Raw genomic sequence first — 22,345 nt, 5'->3', positions numbered from 1 at the left:
ATGGAATGGCTTGTTGTTTTAATTCCTCCATCTGTCATAGACCAGAAGACCTTATGGAATGGCTTGTTGTTTTAATTCTTCCATCTGTCATAGACCAGAAGACCTTATGGAATGGCTTGTTGTTTTAATTCATCCATCTGTCATAGACCAGAAGACCTTATGGAATGGCTTGTTGTATTAATTCATCCATCGGTCATAGACCAGAAGACCTTATGGAATGGCTTGTTGTTTTTTTGTTGTTGTTGTAGGGCTTAACGCCATTTTTCAGCACGCGATTGGCTATACATGGCGGCCAGTATTAATGGTGGAGGAAGAACCCGGGAAAACCCCGGAAAGAACCACCGACCCACGAGAAGCTACTGGCAGGCTTTCTCACATACCCACATTAGCCGAATCCGAGACTCGAACCCACGCAGACAGAGGTGAGATGGCAGTGATCCGTAACGGAGAGCGCTTTAGACCACTCGGCCACTTGGGGCCCCTTGTTGTTTTAATTCGTCCTGTCATAGACCAGAAGACCTTATGGAATGGCTTGTTGTTTTAATTCCTCCATCTGTCATAGACCAGAAGACCTTATGGAATGGCTTGTTGTTTTAATTCCTCCATCTGTCATAGACCAGAAGACCTTATGGAATGGCTTGTTGTTTTAATTCTTCCATCTGTCATAGACCAGAAGACCTTATGGAATGGCTTGTTGTTTTAATTCATCCATCTGTCATAGACCAGAAGACCTTATGGAATGGCTTGTTGTTTTAATTCATCCATCTGTCATAGACCAGATGACCTTATAGAATGGCTTGTTGTTTTAATTCATCCATCGGTCATAGACCAGAAGACCTTATGGAATGGCTTGTTGTTTTAATTCATCCATCTGTCATAGACCAGAAGACCTTATGGAATGGCTTGTTGTTTTAATTCCTCCATCTGTCATAGACCAGAAGACCTTATGGAATGGCTTGTTGTTTTAATTCATCCATCTGTCAAGAAGCACAAGTTAATGCTACTAACTACATGTACTTACAGGGTTGCCATGAAACTTTCCATGCAAATTCATCCCAAGGTGTAGTTGGTCCGAAATGAAAATGATGCTGCTGACATCCAGTATAGCTGCCAGAGTGGCCATTTTTAAAATGACTTCACAACAAGTAACTGATGTGGATGGTCAGATCAACATAGGGTATTCACTGAAAGACTTCTCATGAATTCTAGTTGGTTCTAATTGAAAATGGTGCTCATCAGACTTCCAAAATGGCCACCAGGGCAGTCATCTTGAAAACCCTTTTTCTTACCCAGAATATCAAAGATAGTTTCAACACTCAACAGTTAAAAGGTAATGGTCTTATCTTGGATTTGTGGAAATTCTTTTTATCCAGGAGAGTGTCAGACCTTCATAAGAACTCTTGTTCGTAAGATAATTTGACTATGACACTGTACTCACAAAAGCATTGGTCATCATAATTCTATGTACGGGGGTGGGTGGAGGGCATGTGGAAAAAATGTAAATATTTTTTTTGCCAGTTTTGAACATAAAAAAGTAGAAACCAGAAACCCTTTCAGAAAATGAGAGAATTATCAAGCATTTAGGACTGAACCGGCCATTTTGTAAAGCTATTTATGTAAGAAGTGTTGTTCAGTCTGTCGAACGTTCTAAGTGGGTACTTTACCATCAACACAAAAATCAACTGTCTCAATGTACAAGATATGTATATACCTGTAATTAACAAGGTCATCAGTCCAGTTTAGTAGAGTACTAATAATAATAATGACTTTATTTAAATAGGGTAATTAGCTTAATCATTTAATACAATTGCACACTAGCAGCATGTATATACAACACTATACAGTGTGACCCCGCTATAACACGGTAGTTGGGAGCCATAGATCCCGACCGTGTATAGGCCGAACCGTGTTATAAGCAACCAGGTCAGTTAGCTGAAGAAAATGATGCATGTACCCCAAAAATTGCAAGGGGGTGGGTGGTGTAGGTAATAAATGCGGTAAAATACGTGCTTCATCGGCACAATTACCATCTGAAATGAATGCATATTAAATGAGAAATACACCTGTAGTAAAAACAAAGAAGGCATGCATAATAGTTTAAGTTATTTAGAAAACCACGAACTGGTGCATATACGTGAATAATATTTATATTTACATGTCTAATGTATAGCATGAATAGAGTATCAACACCGTGTACTCACCCGCGAATCTCATCATATACAATGAATCCACAAGTGATTCCATCGAAATTATGCACACACACACAGACTTAAAATATTCAATATTTTTTTCACATGTCATATTGGTCTGAATTCAGTGGAAAAACATAATACCATCACGTAACGAATGACGAAGCACGTTTATATTTCAGTATGTCCCAAATCGGTAAAAGTTAGTTTGCGTTTTAAGCCGCCGTTGGTAGCGTTCGTAAGCATGTCGTAAGACAGATGCCCCTCCCCCCGCTTGTCGAAAAAAAGAAAAGGTGTTTTATGTGTGAGTGTTCCCCCGAAGGTGTGTTGCTTGTTTTCTTTTATAAAAGAATTTAGATTAAAAAAATTTAAATTAAATTTTTGATAAGGGTATTTATTTCTCCCTAGTTTTATCTGTAGGGTTGTTCATCCTTTTTTTGGGGGGGGGGGCACCAGACAGATGCCCCCCCTCCTTACCTAGCCAAAGAATAAAAGTGTTTTTATGTTTCACTGAGTCCCCCAGATATGTTGCTTTGTTTTTTAATTTAAACAGAATTTCGATCAAAAATTTTAAATGAATTTTTGACGGGGTATTTATTTCCTAGTTTATTCTTTAGGATTGTTCTTCCGAGTCGCTTTCGATAACCTGACTCGGAGTCCCTCTCCTAGTATCTTTGTTACCTTGGCTAAAGGTCGCCTACGTCCCGTGTTAGCTACGATGTCGTAGCCTCAACTTGATTTGTTGTGGTCGAGGCTACGAACTGAGCCCATATCAAGTAATGGAGCAAAAAATATCATCACTAAAGTCAGAAAAACAAACAGTGTAGAAATCAACTACATAAGTATAATCATGTTGTGAAAGAAGTTTGGCTTATTTTGAATTTATTAATCCCTTGCACGATAAAATAAATTGGCATGGTTACTCTAACTTCATACTGTCCGCCATGACAGATAACGCGAGACTCTCGCCGTGACCCCTTTTCTACGTAAGGCTTGCCAGATCATATTTTGGATATTCTACGCTCGCTTCTTGGTGAATTTCAAAGTTGCCGATAAACCGTATTTACTTTTAATGCGCAGAATTTCTGACCCAAACGGCGCCAAATTTTTACTACGACTTGTTTACATTTCCAAATAAGGCGTCAATGTCCTTATACGGCACACAAACAAACGAGGCTGAGAACGGAAGTAATCATTATTTGAAATAATATGGCGGACGATCTAAACGAAAATATCGGCTAAAAAAGGTAAACGAGATTTTACAACTATTTCTACAATAATTTTCGATACTTCCGGTATTAAATAAGAGGACTACTCAATTTATTGGATTATATGCAAGGAATATGTTTAAAGTGTTATTATTAGGCTAGAAGAGCGCCGGGTGTGATTCATACCCGGCTTGCTCCATTAACACGTATATGCTCATGTTAGTACCCTGTCCACGAGGTACGAGTAAGGGTACTAATATTAGTACTAGTCCCGTGTTTGCTATGTGTGAATGTGCTATATGTTTGTTCGTGCTATAGTTGTGTTCGTGTTGGGACAGCCGTCTATATCGAATTCTTCCCCAGTTGTCCTGTGATCCTTATAACATGGATCTTCTAGATTTTGTACATATTTATATTTCCAAGTTTTTAGAATAATAATTTTGAATTTTGGGCGAAGTAACGGTATAATAATATTTTTAGGAAATAAAACAACTATTGTTTTAGTGTGTGCTATGTGTGTGTCGTTCTTCGCAAATCTATATTCTGCTGAGGTCAGCTGTGTTCGAGGGAGCTCCATATTTACTTTATTTTTTTTACTTCACTCTCTCGAACTTGGCTACCTTTATTTATTTATTATGTTTCCGAAAAGGGTTGCCAAAAATTTTATTTCCTATACAGTTGAGTGACAGTATAGGTGTTAGTATAGATTGGTTTCTATTGTATTGTATGTCTACTTTTCCATGTCGCATGACTGTTCCTTCCTTCCTAGCTCCATGTGAGTGTAGGTCTCTGTCCTATAATTCTCAAAGATAAAAGAAAGATATTAGTATTCAATATACATTTGCTTAAGTATAAATGGAGAGGTATACGTTCTACTATTATTTATCAAGAGTAGGCAGGAGTAATATCCCATTGGGGTAACTACCGTTGGTAGTTATCATTACATGTGCCTCTCATTCTAGTTTATTTTCCTATGACTATTATTTGGCCACAGGCCATCATTGTTGTAACGATATAGTCAGCAATTTTATATAGCGTATTTTTAGTAAAATTCCCATCAAGATATAAAATGCTTTGTTGTTTATATTTATCTGTTTTGTTTATTTCAGCTATTACCTTGTCCCTATTAATTTTTGTTTTTTCACATTGTATTATCACATGGAATTTAGAAAACGGGCCTCTTTTACACAGTGGACATTTTGGCGGTACTCTGACCATGCGCCGTCTCACTGCAGCCTCTCCTGTCAACCATACGTTGTTCATGTATTTAAAGCAGAGGCTTTGAAGTTTAAAGGAGCCTAGTTTCATCCAGTGCCCCCATGCTCTGTCCCAGTTAACGTATGAATTTTCTTTTTCTACCGTGCTTTTAATATTTTTTGTTACGTCCTCCCTTATCCAGTTATATGGTAAGGTTTCTTCTTTATTCCATAGTTCTTTTTTATCTCTATATTTTATTAGTAAATCTTTTATGTTTTTGAATTTTCTTGGAATTTCTAATTGTTTTATTAATTTATTATTTTTGTAAATATCGTCCCTATTTCTTATGGAGAATCTATAACGGTATATGTAAATACCTTCCCATGGGCTCTCTGGTTCTACTCTTAGCCTCTTAAATCTATTTAAAATATTGCCGGCTTTAAGTAGTATAGGGCTTGGGAGTCCTACCCTTCCCCTTTCTTTAGCTTTATATAGTGTTTCTTTATTAATATAATGAAGTTTAAAATCCCAAATGTAGTCTATTATATTATTATCTGTTGTGCTTAATGCTTTGTTACTAATATCTATAGATTTTAAAATAAAATTAATACGGGCGTACATGTATGTTTTCGCTACTTGTACTCTCTCCATTAGGCATAGTGGCGTTAGTGCCCAGATTTTCACATTCTTTTCGATTGTTTCTCTTATTTGTCTGCAGTTTTCGTTCTCTTCATTTTCTCCAAAATTGACTCGCAAAACTTTGACCCTTTTCTTGATTAAATGTGGGGGCGAACCTGGGTGGTTACCTCTCCAGTTTCCTATTTTGAGTATTTACGTTTTGTCGTGATTAATCTGTGATCCTGATGCTTTGCTAAATTTGTCAAATTCTTGGATCAGGTGTTTGAAGGAGTTATGATCCTTTATAAAGTTTGTACAATCGTCGTCGTGTTGTAACATTTTCACTTTTTCTTTTATATTCGGTATTTTAATACCTTCAGTATCTTTATTTAGTTTAATGCTCCTGCTTAGTATTTCAATCGCTATTACATATAATAGTATAGATAGTGGGCAGCCTTGCCTCACCGATCTTTTAGTATCAAATTTACCCGTCTTTGCTCCATTCACCTGCACTCTTGAGGTTATTTTTTTGTACAGGATTTTGGTCCATATTTGAAATCTGTTTCCAAAGCCAAATTTCTCTAAGACTTTTTGTATATAGTTGTGTTCTAATCTATCGAAGGCTTTTTCTTGGTCAAAAAGTATCATAGCAGCTTTTTGTCCACTATCATTTATATGTTCAATAGTTGTTTTTATACTTAACATATTATTTTGTATGTCTCTGCCTTTGGGACCACATGTTTGATTTATATTTATTATTTTCCCCATTTCTTTTTTATCCTATTCGCTAAAATTTTGCTTAGTATTTTATAGTCCGTATTTAGGAGGGAGATGGGCCTCCAATTTTTAAGATCTTCCCTATCCCCCTTTCCTTTATACAGTAGTGTTATTATCCCTTCCCTCATACTCTCTGTCATGACATCATTTCTAAGTAAAATATTATTATACAACCATTCTAAGATGAGCGACAACTTACCACAGAATTTCGCATAGAAGTCCGTGGTGAGTCCATCTCCATCTGGGGATTTTCCTTTGGTGAGGCTTCGAATACTTTCCACTATTTCTTTTTGCGAGATGAACTCGTCACATAAGTCTTTATGTGCTGATGATATCCTCTTGCACTGAATATTTTTTAGATAGTCATCAATTTTGTAGTCTTCAATCTTTTTAGATGTATATATTTGGGTGTAGTATTCCTCAATGTATTATTTTATTTTTATCATTAGTTTTTTCCCCATTAATTTTCAAGGTCTCCATATTTTTTCAAACCCCCCCCCCCCACATCTCTTCTCGCTTTTACAGCCCTTCCGCTTTTCTGTATATATGTGTGAATTTTCCCGCTCTCATTTCTTTACCCCTGATGTTATCTTCTATTATTTTGTTTAGTCTATCGTTTAGTTTTTTTTCCATATCTGCTGTTTTCCCTCTTTAACTGCCGTTCAATTTCCTCTTTCTCCATTTCAAGTTTTTTACTTCTGATATTTGAAGTTTCAATAGATATACTTTTTATTTTCAATTTAGATTTATCCCATTCTCTAATAATATCCATGTTTCCTCTTTCAATAAACCTTTTTAATTCATTTTTAATTTCGTTTATAAAATTGGGATCCTCCAATAACTTATTGTTAAATTTCCAGCCCCCTTTTCCCCAGTTATTTTTAGCTTTAAAATTTCTGTCATGTATATAAGTTTGTGATCAGAGATCTTAAAATCAATAATTCCAGCTTCTTTGTGTGTTTCTTCGTTAAAGTTTGTACACAAGAATTTATCTATTCTACTCCCTTTGTTTATTTTATATTCATATGTATATTGTTTCCTAAATATATTTAACTGTCGGTATACATCTTTAAATGTATGCCTATTTATGAAGTTTTCCATTTCTATCCTAAATCTTATATCATTTGTTGTTAGTTCCCCCTCCCTATCTATATTATCCCCTACCCAGTTATATTCCCCTCCTAATATTATGTCTTCCATTGTATATCTTTCTAGATATTTTGATAGATTTCTAATAAATTCCTGTCTTGGATATTTGTTGGACGGCATATAGAGATTAATAAAATGTATTTTCCCAATTTTGACATGTAGTAGTCTTCCTTTAAAATCTTTACCCTCTTCTATTCTCCTCTCCCATTGGATTCCTGGTTTATTTTTAATTATTGTTGCCACACCCCCTTTCACATCATTCCCCTCAAAGTCATTTTTCAACAGAATTCCATTTAAGTGACTTTCACGAAAAGATATCACATCATTTTTAAAACCATTATGGGTTTCTTGTAAAAAAAAGAATATCATAATTTAGGTCTTTATTGAATTAGGCAAGTTTTTCTATATTTATTCCATTTACATTTATTGAGTATACTTGGAAGTTCGTTCCTTCCATTTCTGGTTGCCTCCAGGTTGCCGCATTTATGGTTGCCACTTGATTTTATTTTGATTTTTATTCATAATAATTATTTAGATTTTTATTCAACGGGGGCACTGGCTTCAGAGTCCCCCCCCCCCCCGGTCAAAAGGATGGGTGTGGTTTCTTCTGTTGAATTTGTATTTCCTTTGCTTGCTTGTTCAGTCTTGTTCTCTGTCGTATTGTCTTCCATTTCTTTTCTTTGCGTTTCATCCGTCTCACTCTCGTATTCACGTCCTGTTTCATAATCATCATCATTTCCAGTTTCTTTTTCATTTTCCTGTTCAAATCTAGTTTCATTTTCTGTTTCTGTTTCCATTGTTTCTTCTTCGATTGTTTCCTCCCTTTTCCTTTTGGTTATGGTTTCCTTCCTCTCTGACACATTTTTCCTTTCTTCTATTGTATAATCTTCATTTCTTCCTGTTTCGCCCTCCTGGGATGATTCCGGTCCTGTGGCTGCTTTTCTTTTTATTCTCAACTTTGGTATGGGCGTGGATGTTAGAGGTTGAATTCCTATTAAGTCATTCCCAGTATGGTTATCCTGTTCCTCTTCCTCTTATAGGCCTCTGTACCTATTTCTCAACGTTAGTCCCTCTTTGCTGTTTGGGTTTTTTTGAAGGTCCCGATTTGTTTGGGCTAAGTACTTTTTGCCACTCCAGTGTCGATTGTTCTTTTCCCCTTATTTCTGTTAAGTCCATATGCGTGAGTGAGCTTACCGTTACTTCCTTATTTTGCTCTTTTTCATTCTGACTTCTTTTATGAGTTTTAGTATCGGATCGGGTTCTTGCATGTTACGATTTAGTGGTGCAGCTGCCACCCTACTTGCGTACCAGAGTTGCCAGATACGCGGTTTTTTCGCCCAATTGGGCTCCTTTCGAAATTTGGTTGCGTGAAATATTTTGAGATTGCGGGTTGCGGTTTTTTGGGCTGGTTTTGATTTGTGCCGCCGTAATTTGGGCTGCATCAAATTGCTATTAAATTCTCCGCATTCAGTTTCAAATTGGCGCTAGTGACGATAATATCTAAAAATCTTAATGAATCCATTATTCTGGATGTATCTCCATAGATGTTATTCCACATACGTAAATGTTTTTTTTTTTTAATTCCGGAACCGGAAGAACGAAGCGCGCTTCTATTTCCAACCATATTTCCGTCGTGGGGAGCAATAATAGCGTTTGATCTAGAGAACAGGTCTAACCATTTACCTTTAGCAGCGATCAACTTTGGCATTGAATTCAACTTGCTGCTGCACGACTCCAAAACTGAGTGCTCTTTGGCAGACCAAATAAAAGAGCGCTGTCGTCATTATCTGTTGGAACTACTAAGGGAACTGCGTCAGAGATTGCCGGCAAATGTTGAGCAGCTTGAAAAATATGTGGCTGATCTCTCACCTTCTGTCGTCCTTGGAGCACAGAAGCCGCAGTTGTCAAGGTTGTCCTTTTTACCTCTGAAAAAGGGAAATTTGGGAGACCTGGAGCAGCAGTGGATGCGAATAAGTTTAATCTCTTGGCCACACTATAGTGATAACGAAGTTGAGCAGTTTTGGATAACTGTAGCAAATCATCCGGACGCTTGCGGAGTTTTTGGCTTTCTACAACTGGGACATTTCGTCTTATGTGTGTTGGCGTTGCCTTGCAGTAATGCAGCCGTCGAAAGAACTTTCTCTCAAATGAATCTGATTAAAACTAAAGTAAGAAACAGGATGGGGCAAGGCATGATGGAAGCTTTGTTACGCATTCGAAGCTATATGAAGCGCAACGGGATCTGTTGCAACGGATTTGTCTCGTCTACAGCAATGCTGAGTAATTTCAGTTCGAAAATTTATCTACAACTGAATCTGCTGATCACGACGAGGACGTTCTACCTGAGGAATACTTTGAAGTTACAGATGAATAAATGTCTGTAGTGATACTTAATTTATGGTATTTGGTTCTTATTTACTCTTCAGATTTTAATATATTAATTGGGCGGTTTTGGGGCTGCTTTTTAAAGGTACACGTGCGGAAAGTGAAAAAAGTATCTGGCAACCCTGTCGCGTACGTATCCCTGTTGGTTGTGCCTTGCGCTGTTTGTTCTACGCCTGGGCAATCACGTGGTTCGTGTCCCGTTTGAAAACATCTGGGGCATCTCCGATCTTGCTCTGCTCCTCTATACTAACTTCTGAGTTTGAACCCCATGACAGAAAAAAAGGGGTATTTTCTTTGCATCTTCTTTTTGCACATAAATAATTCTGTTTCCGGATTTGATCGGCGCAAAACCCCAAATTGTTGCCATTTTGTGGGTTACGACCTTCGCTCTGAATTTCTTTTCAACTTTTAGAACAAGTTGATCCGTTTCCACTTCGAATGGAAGTCCCACTGTATGAATCTCTGTTAACTCGGGCTCGATATTCCTTGTAAAGGGTTCTGTCTCCTTTACCACTGCTGTCATCCCTTTTATTTCTGTTTCTGCCATTTCTAATAACGGAGTTCGATCTTTTGTGTATATCACATATTTGTTCAGTCCTCCATTTTGAAGCGCATCTATCTTCCCGATATCCACTCCCATCACATGCAACGCCATCAGTATTTCCGCTTGTCTTGGTGCTTGTGCGGCTCCTTCAAAATCCAAAGTCTGACATCCTGGTGGATGGTGCACAAGTAGTCGTCTATCTTCTGCACTAGTTCTGATGTACTGGTTGTTCATCCGAGCCAGGTTTCTTTCACCTTGCTCGAAATCGCTTCCCTTAATTTTTTGTGTCCATTGTCAGAGGTCTCCTAAATCCCGTGTTTGCTATGTGTATATATGCTATATTGTGTGTTTGCTATATCGGTATTTTTTTTAATTTTTTTTTTTGTAGAGACGGCAAGACTTTCCCAGTTGCCAGTTGTCTTAGTATATATATATATATATATATATATATATATATATATATATATATATATACGTCTCAAGTCCATTTGATGATCGTATTTTGATTTAGATTTTTAATTAATTATATAATTTTGAAATTTGACGAGTGAACGGTGTACTACTGGTGAGTTATAAAAATAAACATACTGTTTTATATACACGGCAATATGTGGCGTTCCTCGCATTACATAAACTCTAAATTGAGGCAGGCTGTACTTGAGTGAGGGTCCATACTTTCCTTATTTCGTTGTATTTCTCCCGAGTCAAGTTTGGCCTCCTCTATATTATTTAACTATTAATTAAAGAATTTCCAAAGGGGTTTAGAGAAAAAATTATAAACTTTTTCCCTGCGAAACGGAAACTTTAACTTTTTTTGGGTGACCTTTGCTAGAGGTTGCCTAAGTCTCAGTGCTTGCTATGTGTATTAGTGCTATATTGTGTGTGTGGTATATTTTCTGTGTGTTTGAGACAGCAAGTATAAATCAAGTTTTTTCCGTTTTCTTATTTCAGTTCTTTGGATTTAGAATCCATTTTAATATATTTTATGTTATTTTCCATTAGTTTATTTTCAATTTAGAATTTTGGCGATCGGAACGGTGCAATATATTAGGTTATGAAAAAAATTTTTATTGTTTTATTCGAGTGTTAATCTGTGTCGTTCCTCGCAAAAAGTGCTAGAATTAGAAATAGATAGGCTGTGCTCGATTCAAGAGCCACACTTCTTCATTCTCATTGTATTTCTCCTGAATCGAGTTAGGCCTCTTTTTATTATTGTATTAAATTATTTCTGTAAAAAAATCCAAAATTGTTTGTATAACTACAAGATTGTAGATTTGTCAACCATACAGTACGGGAGCTGCATGGTTTGAGATAAAGAAGGGGTCAGTGGGGTATTTACTATGTAGTATTCTCTGTTTGTATTTGTGTTTTTGTTTTGTCTGTTTATGTTCTATATGGGGTGTTTTTCCAAGACTCTTTCATAGGCCTGTCCACTTCGCGTAGCGCCATGTGACGTAGCCCCATGATGTCATCGCCTTGTACTTTTCCCATATAATTTCCCTGTGGATTCCCTGTAGTTTCGTATTTTTAGATTTAGTAGATTTTCAAATTATGTATACGAGTTTTAGTACAAAACAAAAACAAAAAATTAAAATTTTTAAGACTTGAAATTGGGTCCTGTTGTTTGGTGGGGCTTATGTCTGGGTCGGGGTATGAGTTGGAGGCTCTGGCCAGCGCACTGACAGTATCACACCCCTAATGGGTAGCCAACCAAGGCTCTCCCTCCCCCTCCCCTTTACGTTCCTTCCTCTCCCCCAAATACCAATTTCTTAACAAGTTATTTCATAGTTATCTACCTATCACTATTATTTGCCCACTATCCCTCATTGTTCCAACAATGTAATCTGTAATTTTATAAAGTGTATTTTTGTCAAATTTCCCATCTAAAAATAAAATGTTTTCTCTTTTGTAATTGTCCTTTTTGCATATTTCCCCTGTTAACTTTAGTCTTTCTTCTTTTCTTTTTTCACATTGCGTCATGGTATGGTATTTACTGAAAGGGGTGTTTTTACAGTGGACATTTTGGTGATACTCTGATCATGTGCCGTCTCACTGCCACCTCTCCTGTCAACCATACATTGTGCATGAATTTGAAGCAGAGGCTTTGAATTTTAAGTGATCCTAATTTGTTCCAGTGCCCCCAGGCTCTTTCCCAATTTACCCCTAAATTTTCTTGTTCTACTTTACTCCTACATTTTTTTTTGTTTTATCTTCTCTTATCCGTTGATATGTATCTTTTTCATCCTTTTCCCATAAAGTCTGTTTTATCACGATATTTAATTAGTAACTCTTTAATAATTTATTATTTTGATTACCAATATATATATATATATATATATATATATATATATATATATATATATATATATCCCTTCCCACGGTAGGTTGGGTTCAGATTTTAATCTTTTAAATCTGTTTAAAATGTTGGCATATTTAATTAAAATGGGATTAGGTAAAGCTAATTCCCCCCCCCCCCCCCCGCTCTATATAACATTTATTTATTTAATTAGTGGGTTTTATAGACCCATATATAATTAATAATATAATTATCTATTTTTTTTTAAAGTGGCATTTTCTATTTCTGTAGATTTTAAAATATAGTTTATGTTAGAGTACATGTATATTTTGGCCACCTGGGCCCGTTCCATTATACGAAGTGGCGTTAGTGCCCAGATATTCACATTTCTTCTTTTTTCTTTTTCATGTTTTTACAGTTAACGTGTTCCAGTCACGTTCAAAAATGCAAAAATTCACCACTTTTATTTAAGTTCAGTACTCTCATCTTTGTGAAGAAAGGTTCTTTGTTTTTGTTGAAGATTGTAGTCGGCTTTCTTTTATGAAGGGTGCATGCGTTAATTAAGTTACCGCTCAAGGCCAGCTATGGAGAACCAAACAAATGCCCATTTCTTATCGTGGCGGCAACATCAAATAATTGTATTGCATGATTGAGACCGATTTTTTCACCATTTGCTGAGCACGTTTTCATAACAATCGGTGCTTCAAAGGCAATCTGTTTCTTTTGAAACTTCAGCAAACTATTTTAACTGGGTACATTTTTAAAAATGAATTGGCCGTCGTTTGGACTAGTCTGGTTACTGTTCCTCCCTGCCTATTAAACAAACCAAAAAGTAAGATGTTTTTTTTTTTTTTAAAAATATTTTAAAAAAATAATTATATTTTGTTTACATTTGTGGTAGCAGCGTGATGCTGCCTTCCACGTATGCGTCAGAAATTTAGTAAAGGGTCAACGGACGTTAGAGATGCAGGTGTTCTGGTTTGATGACAGGGGTTATTACAGAAAATGTGAGTGTTCAGAGGGATTTAATTCCGAGTGAAAAGAAGAGGAATTTTACTTACCATCCACATACAAATGCCACTCTTGGTAAATATATTAATTACTAGCGATCGGCCGAAAATCCGATAAATTACGAGATGATGCCTCGTCCGGTTGATGACCGTTACCAGAAATGTCAACAACAAAAATGTGGTATCTCCCAACATACAGTGCTCATGTTAGATGCCAGTATAAGCGGGTTATGATATAACAATGCACTGTTTAGATGGTTTGTCAATATGGACAAAGAATTTGTTTATGTAACATTATATAAATTTCAGGGCATTTTACATCCAGTTGCGACTTCCTTTCATGGGACCTCTGCATTTCTCCAGTCCAAACCAATGGTTGTATATACAAGTTTAAACAGCCAACAACGTCCCCAATAAAAAAAAAAAAAAATCGCCAGATGTTATATTTTGCCGCTAATCAGGGGGAAAAAATCCAAGTTTACGATATTGGCGAAGCCCTACGCGATCCCAGGATAAACATTTTATACGTTATTTTTCGCACTTTTAAGAAGGAAAAAAATCCAACTATTTTTTCGTGTACGAGAAAAATGCATATACAATTTCAGGAGCCACGCCACGATCGTCTTGTAATAATTCATACGCATTCTCTTTCCCATAATGATAATAAACGTTTTACGGTTTTTTGGGGGGTTCTTTTAAGAAAGATTTTTCTTCTTCTTGTGCGAGAAAAATACATGTTTATGTAATTTCGGGAGCCACACAACGACCGCGTTATATCCGAATTCGTGTTATACCGAAGCGTGTTATGGCGGGGGTGCACTGTATTGATATTCTTTCCCATCTCTCCCTTGATGGATACTCACTCAAACATATCAAACCTACATAGTCAATGTGTGCAATATGCAATTGGTGACAACTAGATGCATATTTAATGATTTGCCGAGGCAGTCATGAATAAGAATACATTTCTTTTCATTTCTCATTTTGACTACATCTCTGAAGCCACTGGATATATTGAGTTTGGAAGAAGGAAATAAAAGTGGGCATTTATAATTTCTGCTGGAATACTTTCTAGAGCAAAGTTCTGGAGTTTTGGAAACATTTTTTGAATAAATCCATATTTGGTTTAGGAATTTTATATTGTTTGGTAAACATGGATCACAGGTGCTGAGTATTACCTGGTAGTGTTTGGTTAAATATGAGATGAATAAATCATATACATGTTTTTCAATCAATTTTAACAAGTTTGGTAGTACTGAGATTGGCTGGTAGTTATCAGCATCATCCTTAAAACCTAATTTGTGAATAGGCATTACTTTTGCAGTTTTCCATATTTTGAGGACAGACAAGGTTGCAGTACTTAATTGATTATAAATGTCATGCTGTCTGAAAAGGCCGAGACAGATGTTTATAGGAAACATGCACCAGTTTGATCAAGTCCTGTAGCTTTCTTGGTATCAAGTTAAGTGAGACATTGTTTAACAATTTAATTTACCGTAGTAAGCCAATTGGATTTGAGACCATTCTTACATGATGTATTTTTACTGTTGCATGCTTAAAGACTACATCCATAAATAAGTCAGTCCACACCCTCAGAGCTTCATCTATATCATCAAAAGTTTGGATTATATTCCATGGAACTTTATTAGTACTGGTTGTACTATCAGTGGTGCCTTTGATTCATTGATGAAAAAAAAACTGCTTTAAGTGACAAAAGAAGTTCACAGAGTTATGTACTTTTAAGAAACTGTGTTAACCATCAGTTTTTATTTTGTCATAATCACTTTATTCCTTGATTATGTGCCCATGGAGGATAGGTTGCAATTCATATAAGAAAGAAATGTATTCACTAAAGGAAGACTAGTTGTTTCTGCACAGTAACTTAAGTTGTTGACCTAATGCATAAATTACATTTGATGGGTTGTTTGCACAGGGGGTAAGAAAACGGCTTTTTGATTATGGCTGTTAAATGGTCAGAGGTCCAGGTCACCCGTGACTCAGTGATGGAAAATAGTTTCAATAACTTTTCTTTAGACCGCATACATTGGACAAACTAACGGTTTCAAAAGGAATAAGAAAGATGCCTTATGATCTGGCAGACAGACAGCTAAGTGTCAAAGTAACAATGAGTCAAGTAAGAAAAAAGCTGGTTTACACTCAGTAAGGCCCCCAAAAATGCTTCTGGCTGGCCGACTATCACTGTTTTTTTTGTGCTGACCCTAGCACTTTTTTTACCCAAGGGTAAAAAATTTTAACAGAAATGTTTTTAAAAAAAATTCCCAAAACTCTGGTTAGTTACAAATACATTAGAAAAAGAAACTGTTGATTTGAGGCTCAGTGGTAAAGGTGGCAGTGATAAAAAAAAGAAGGCAAATTTTTTATATAAAATAACTTCAAAATCACACTTCAAAATGATATAAACTTCAATGATTGCTTGATGATAGGGGAAGGAAGGATCAGTTCTTGTAAAATAGGTTTTCAAAATGAAATTGTAAATCTATACTGACATGAAATGATTTCTCATTTTTATATCAGGTCCCTTGGCTAGCATCATGACCAACAAGTATGGCTGCCGAGTTACTACAATTGTGGGGACTATTATAGCAACAGCCGGATTCATCCTGAGTATCTTCGCTCCAAATTTATACTTCCTTTACTTTTCCTTTGGAATCATGTCAGGTTGGTGGACTTAAGAACTCTTGAAACCCTCTGCCCATTCTCATTGTTACATTGGTCAACAACTTGTACATTAAGTACTGTCATAAAGGTTTTGTTTCAACATGTCGTTTTTTCTGTAATATTTTACTTTTGAAAAAAATCTACATAAATTAATACTTCTGATTTTTTTAAGATAGGCACTTAATCTACAAACTCACTGAATCAGAAATAATTTGACATTTTTGTTTTTGGTCAGTTGGTAGGTCATTTTTTATTTAAACTTGCAAACTTGCTAAAATTTTAGTGCCATTACTATGAATTTGTTTTCTAAATAACTGTCTCATTCAGTTGCAAATGATTTAACCAATACTTGGTCATATTTCAGGTATTGGATTTGGGCTGATATATCTTCCTGCAATAGTCAGTGTTGGGTATTACTTTGAGGAGAAGCGTGCTTTTGCCACTGGCCTTGCTGTTTGTGGGTCAGGACTTGGTGCCTTTATTTTCAATCCCTTGACCAAGTTCCTGATTGACAGCTATGACTGGAGAGGAGCAACACTTATTTTAGGGGGTATCATTTTGAATTGTGTCCTCTGTGGTGCCATGTTTAGGCCCCTTGAGCCCCCCAAAAAGTCACCAAAAGCAAATTATGAACGAGATTCAAAAAATCAACATGAAAAGGAAGCTCTTGTCAAAAATGAGACAAATGGTGAAAACATCCCAACGGTGAAAATGTTGTCACAGTCTGATTCTAAAGCACAGCCAGATTTTAAGTCTACAAGTTTGCAAGAAACTAAAGAGAATTTGCATAGCTTAGCTATGAGTGATGGAGCCCTTAACAAAAAAGGAGGTAAATATGCTCAACATCAACATCAAGGGAAAAAACGACTTTTGTCAGAGAATTATGATTCTTCCAAAGTTCCTCCAGACGGTGTGTACCAAAGTGCTAGCCTGCTTAATGTATCATTTCCAAACTCTAATCCAGCACTCTACCTTGCCAGTATTGCCTCAATTCCAAATCAGTTTAAACAGGACACAGTGGAGATGTGTGGCTGTATCACCGTGTCAGAGCCATTGTACTTGACATTAAAACAAACACTTGATTTTTCGTTGTTGAAGGATGTAATATTCCTTATGTTTGTTATTTCTAACTTCTTCACAAGCCTTGGATTTAACATGCCTTTTATCTATCTTCCTGACCGAGCTATTGATGAAGGGATCTCAGAGGATGACGCCAAATGGTTGGTGTCAGCCGTGGGGATATCAAATACTATTGGGAGGGTGCTGTTCGGCTTTATTTCTGACAAACCTAGAGTCAACAGGCTCATGCTGTACAACTCGGCCTTGTTGATTTGTGGAGTTGCCACTGCACTGAGCCCACTATGTTTTAATTATGAACTTCTTATATTGTATTCCTGTGTCTTTGGACTTTTCATAGGTGAGTTTTTTACCTTTTATTAATATTTTTTCTTAAAAGCTTGAATGTTTGGTTGAACTGCCATATAATTAGCCATAAAGCAGGCCAAATCATTGATATGTCCAATAAGAGATTTAAATGAATTGAGCATAGAATACATAAATATTTACAGTGACATATTATTGCTGTATTTATTTTGTACTTTTTCACTTGAACATTGACACACTTACATTATGTATATACATGTAACAACAGTTATAGTGGACAGTGTTATTGCATCATTTGTCTCAAACTAGGGAGTCTAACACAAGGAAATTTGTTCAGAATTGTGGCTAGTCCTTGGTAAACAAAATAATGACCAACACCCAGTATTTTAGGAATGTTGGATGAAGTATTGCTGACATGGGCCACTTCAAGTTTTCATGACTTTTTGCCATTCAGGTGCAAAGACAACATTTGTCTTCAGTGCACATATCAACCCTTTTAGACACTGGTATTTCACATAGATCATGAGTTACAGTTGGTCAACCATTTTAGACACTTGTATTTCACATAGATCATGAGTTACAGTTGGTCAACTATTTTAGACTGGTATTTCACATAGATCATGAGTTACAGTTGGTCAACCATTGTAGACACTGGTATTTCACATAGGTCATTAGTTACAGTTGGTCAACCATTTTAGACTGGTATTTCACATAGATCATGAGTTACAGTTGGTCAACCATTTTAGACACTTGTATTTCACATAGATCATGAGTTACAGTTGGTCAGCCATTTTAGACACTTGTATTTCACATAGATCATGAGTTACAGTTGGTCAACCATTTTAGACTTGTATTTCACATAGATCATGAGTTACAGTTGGTCAACCATTTTGGACACTGGTATTTCACATAGATCATGTCACATAGGTCATGAGTTACAGTTGGTCAACGATTTTAGACACTGGTATTTCACATAGATCATGAGTTACAGTTGGTCAACCATTTTAGACAGGTATTTCACATAGGTCATGAGTTACAGTTGGTCAACCATTTTAGACACTGGTATTTCACATAGATCATGAGTTACAGTTGGTCAACCATTTTAGACACTGGTATTTCACATAGATCATGAGTTATAGTTGGTCAACCATTTTAGACACTGGTATTTCACATAGTTCATGAGTTACAGTTGGTCAACCATTTTAGACACTGGTATTTCACATAGATCATGACTTACAGTTGGTCAACCATTTTAGACTGGTATTTCACATAGATCATGAGTTATAGTTGGTCAACCATTTTAGACAGGTATTTCACACAGATCATGAATTACAGTTGGTCAACCATTTTAGACACGGGTATTTCACATAGATCATGAGTTACAGTTGGTCAACCATTTTAGACACTGGTATTTCACATAGATCATGAGTTATAGTTGGTCAACCATTTTAGACACTTGTATTTCACATAGATCATGAGTTACAGTTGGTCAACCATTTTAGACACTGGTATTTCACATAGATCATGAGTTATAGTTGGTCAACCATTGTAGACTGGTATTTCACATAGATCATGAGTTACAGTTGGTCAACCATTTTAGACACTTGTATTTCACATAGATCATGAGTTACAGTTGGTCAACCATTTTAGACACTGGTATTTCACACAGATCATGAGTTACAGTTGGTCAACCATTTTAGACACTGGTATTTCACACAGATCATGAGTTATAGTTGGTCAACCATTTTAGACACTTGTATTTCACATAGATCATGAGTTACAGTTGGTCAACCATTTTAGACACTGGTATTTCACATAGATCATGAGTTATAGTTGGTCAACCATTTTAGACACTTGTATTTCACATAGATCATGATTTACAGTTGGTCAACGATTTTAGACACTGGTATTTCACATAGATCATGAGTTACAGTTGGTCAACCATTTTAGACAGGTATTTCACACAGATCATGAGTTACAGTTGGTCAACCATTTTAGACAGATATTTCACACAGATCATGAGTTACAGTTGGTCAACCATTTTAGACACTGGTATTTCACATAGATCATGAGTTATAGTTGGTCAACCATTTTAGACACTGGTATTTCACATAGTTCATGAGTTACAGTTGGTCAACCATTTTAGACACTGGTATTTCACATAGATCATGACTTACAGTTGGTCAACCATTTTAGACTGGTATTTCACATAGATCATGAGTTATAGTTGGTCAACCATTTTAGGCAGGTATTTCACACAGATCATGAATTACAGTTGGTCAACCATTTTAGACACGGGTATTTCACATAGATCATGAGTTACAGTTGGTCAACCATTTTAGACACTGGTATTTCACATAGATCATGAGTTATAGTTGGTCAACCATTTTAGACACTTGTATTTCACATAGATCATGAGTTACAGTTGGTCAACCATTTTAGACACTGGTATTTCACATAGATCATGAGTTATAGTTGGTCAACCATTGTAGACTGGTATTTCACATAGATCATGAGTTACAGTTGGTCAACCATTTTAGACACTGGTATTTCACACAGATCATGAGTTATAGTTGGTCAACCATTTTAGACACTTGTATTTCACATAGATCATGAGTTACAGTTGGTCAACCATTTTAGACACTGGTATTTCACATAGATCATGAGTTATAGTTGGTCAACCATTTTAGACACTTGTATTTCACATAGATCATGATTTACAGTTGGTCAACCATTTTAGACACTGGTATTTCACATAGATCATGAGTTATAGTTGGTCAACCATTTTAGACACTGGTATTTCACACAGATCATGAGTTATAATTGGTCAACCATTTTAGACAGATATTTCACACAGATCATGAATTACAGTTGGTCAACCATTTTAGACACTGGTATTTCACATAGATCATGAGTTACAGTTGGTCAACCATTTTAGACACTTGTATTTCACATAGATCATGAGTTACAGTTGGTCAACCATTTTAGACACTTGTATTTCACATAGATCATGAGTTACAGTTGGTCAACCATTTTAGACACTTGTATTTCACATAGATCATGAGTTACAGTTGGTCAACCATTTTAGACACTGGTATTTCACAAGATCATGAGTTACAGTTGGTCAACCATTTTAGACACTTGTATTTCACATAGATCATGAGTTACAGTTGGTCAACCATTTTAGACACTGGTATTTCACATAGATCATGAGTTATAGTTGGTCAACCATTTTAGACTGGTATTTCACATAGATCATGAATTACAGTTGGTCAACCATTTTAGACACTGGTATTTCACATACGTTAGATCATGAGTTACAGTTGGTCAACCATTTTAGACACTTGTATTTCACATAGATCATGAGTTACAGTTGGTCAACCATTTTAGACACTGGTATTTCACATAGATCATGAGTTATAGTTGGTCAACCATTTTAGACTGGTATTTCACATAGATCGTGAATTACAGTTGGTCAACCATTTTAGACACTGGTATTTCACATATGTTAGATCATGAGTTACAGTTGGTCAACCATTTTAGACACTGGTATTTCACACAGATCATGAGTTACAGTTGGTCGACCATTTTAAACACTGGTATTTCACACAGATCATGAGTTACATTTGGTCAAAGGGAACTTCGACATTTGTATAACATATTTATATCGAATTTGATGTTGAACAACTTGTAAATTCACATGGAATTGCAAAACCCTACCTCATGTAATGATTTTGAATTATTGGGCAATATAGGCAGATATTCAGTTTTTCAATCAGTTTCAAGGAACTGCTTATTTGTGATGTAACTCATTCAAGATTATTGTTTTGATCATTAGACTTGACTATCACGTGATGAGTATCTAGTTATATTATTATCATGATTGGTCATTAGACTTGACTATCACGTGATGAATATCTAGTTATGTTATTATCATGATTGGTCATTAGACTTGACTATCATGTTATGAATATCTAGTTATATTATTATCATGATTGGTCATTAGACTTGACTATCACGTGATGAATATCTAGTTATATCATTATCATGATTCAGCAATGTGTCAGATAACAAAATGGATGGATTACTTTGACCTTGTAATCCAAATTGCTCAGAAAACTATCATTATACCATCCATTGTGTAACATGCAGGAGGGTGCATTGGGTTCATTCTATAACCAAGCCCTCAGGGTCATTGATGTTACTAGTGTCTACATACAGGACTTGTAAACACAGGGCAGGTATGTAATGGGACTCTTGTTGATTGGCTGACTTGCTGATTGTGACTTGTTGATTGGCTGACATGGTATCAACTGAGTTTGATGATATACAACAGCTACTTAGTTCATGTGTTGTGGTACCTGCTTAGCTGAGATTGTCGACACTTTGCCTGCCAGCTGCAGACCTCCAATCTTTTTCCTTAATTGATATATTTCTTCTCAGGTTATCATTTATATGGAATAAAGCCCAGAAATACAATTGAGGACCCATCGTTCCAACTTTGTTAATTTTGTATTCGTTTATATTGTAATAATTGCTTAATTTTATGAGTCCTTCATTGGAAGGTTTACAATCACACACATTATAATTTACTGACTTCTTGCAGGTGTATATGTCTCACTGACATCAGTGGTACTTGTGGACCTTCTTGGTCTGGAAATGCTGACCAATTCATTTGGATTGCTTCTGATGTTTCAAGGGATTGCCACATTGATAGGTCCTCCCATTGCAGGTAAGATGACTGGCGAAGGGAAAAAGAATTAAATTGAAGATTTTTACATTCGTAGATTGATCTTTTTTTTACTGCAAAGCAAACCCAAATCAGATGTATCATCTGTTGGGGATATTGTTGTTCTTATCTCCTAAATATTTATGGTAAAACATGTCAAAATTCAAACTATATATTATTC

At 36.0% G+C, this 22,345-nt stretch overlaps 1 protein-coding gene across 3 annotated transcripts in view; it reads left to right on the top strand.

The window, feature by feature from the left end:
• LOC149798845 (monocarboxylate transporter 12-like) overlaps nt 1-22,345 on the top strand; it is a 124,071-nt gene that overhangs the window by 78,684 nt on the left and 23,042 nt on the right. For all 3 annotated transcript variants that reach the window (XM_089957748.1, XM_089957746.1, XM_089957747.1), the window contains 3 exons: nt 15,909-16,052; nt 16,417-17,469; nt 22,042-22,167. In XM_089957748.1, the coding sequence (XP_089813874.1) occupies nt 15,909-16,052; nt 16,417-17,469; nt 22,042-22,167 (1,323 nt within the window). The remainder of the gene's footprint in view (nt 1-15,908; nt 16,053-16,416; nt 17,470-22,041; nt 22,168-22,345) is intronic.

Source organism: Sinohyriopsis cumingii, chromosome 5 (assembly GCF_028554795.1).
Source record: "Sinohyriopsis cumingii isolate HCF-2022 chromosome 5, ASM2855479v2, whole genome shotgun sequence".
NCBI lineage: Eukaryota > Metazoa > Mollusca > Bivalvia > Unionida > Unionidae > Sinohyriopsis > Sinohyriopsis cumingii.
The sequence above is the reverse complement of the archived record's forward strand: the minus strand, read 5'-3'. Positions and strand labels throughout refer to the sequence as shown.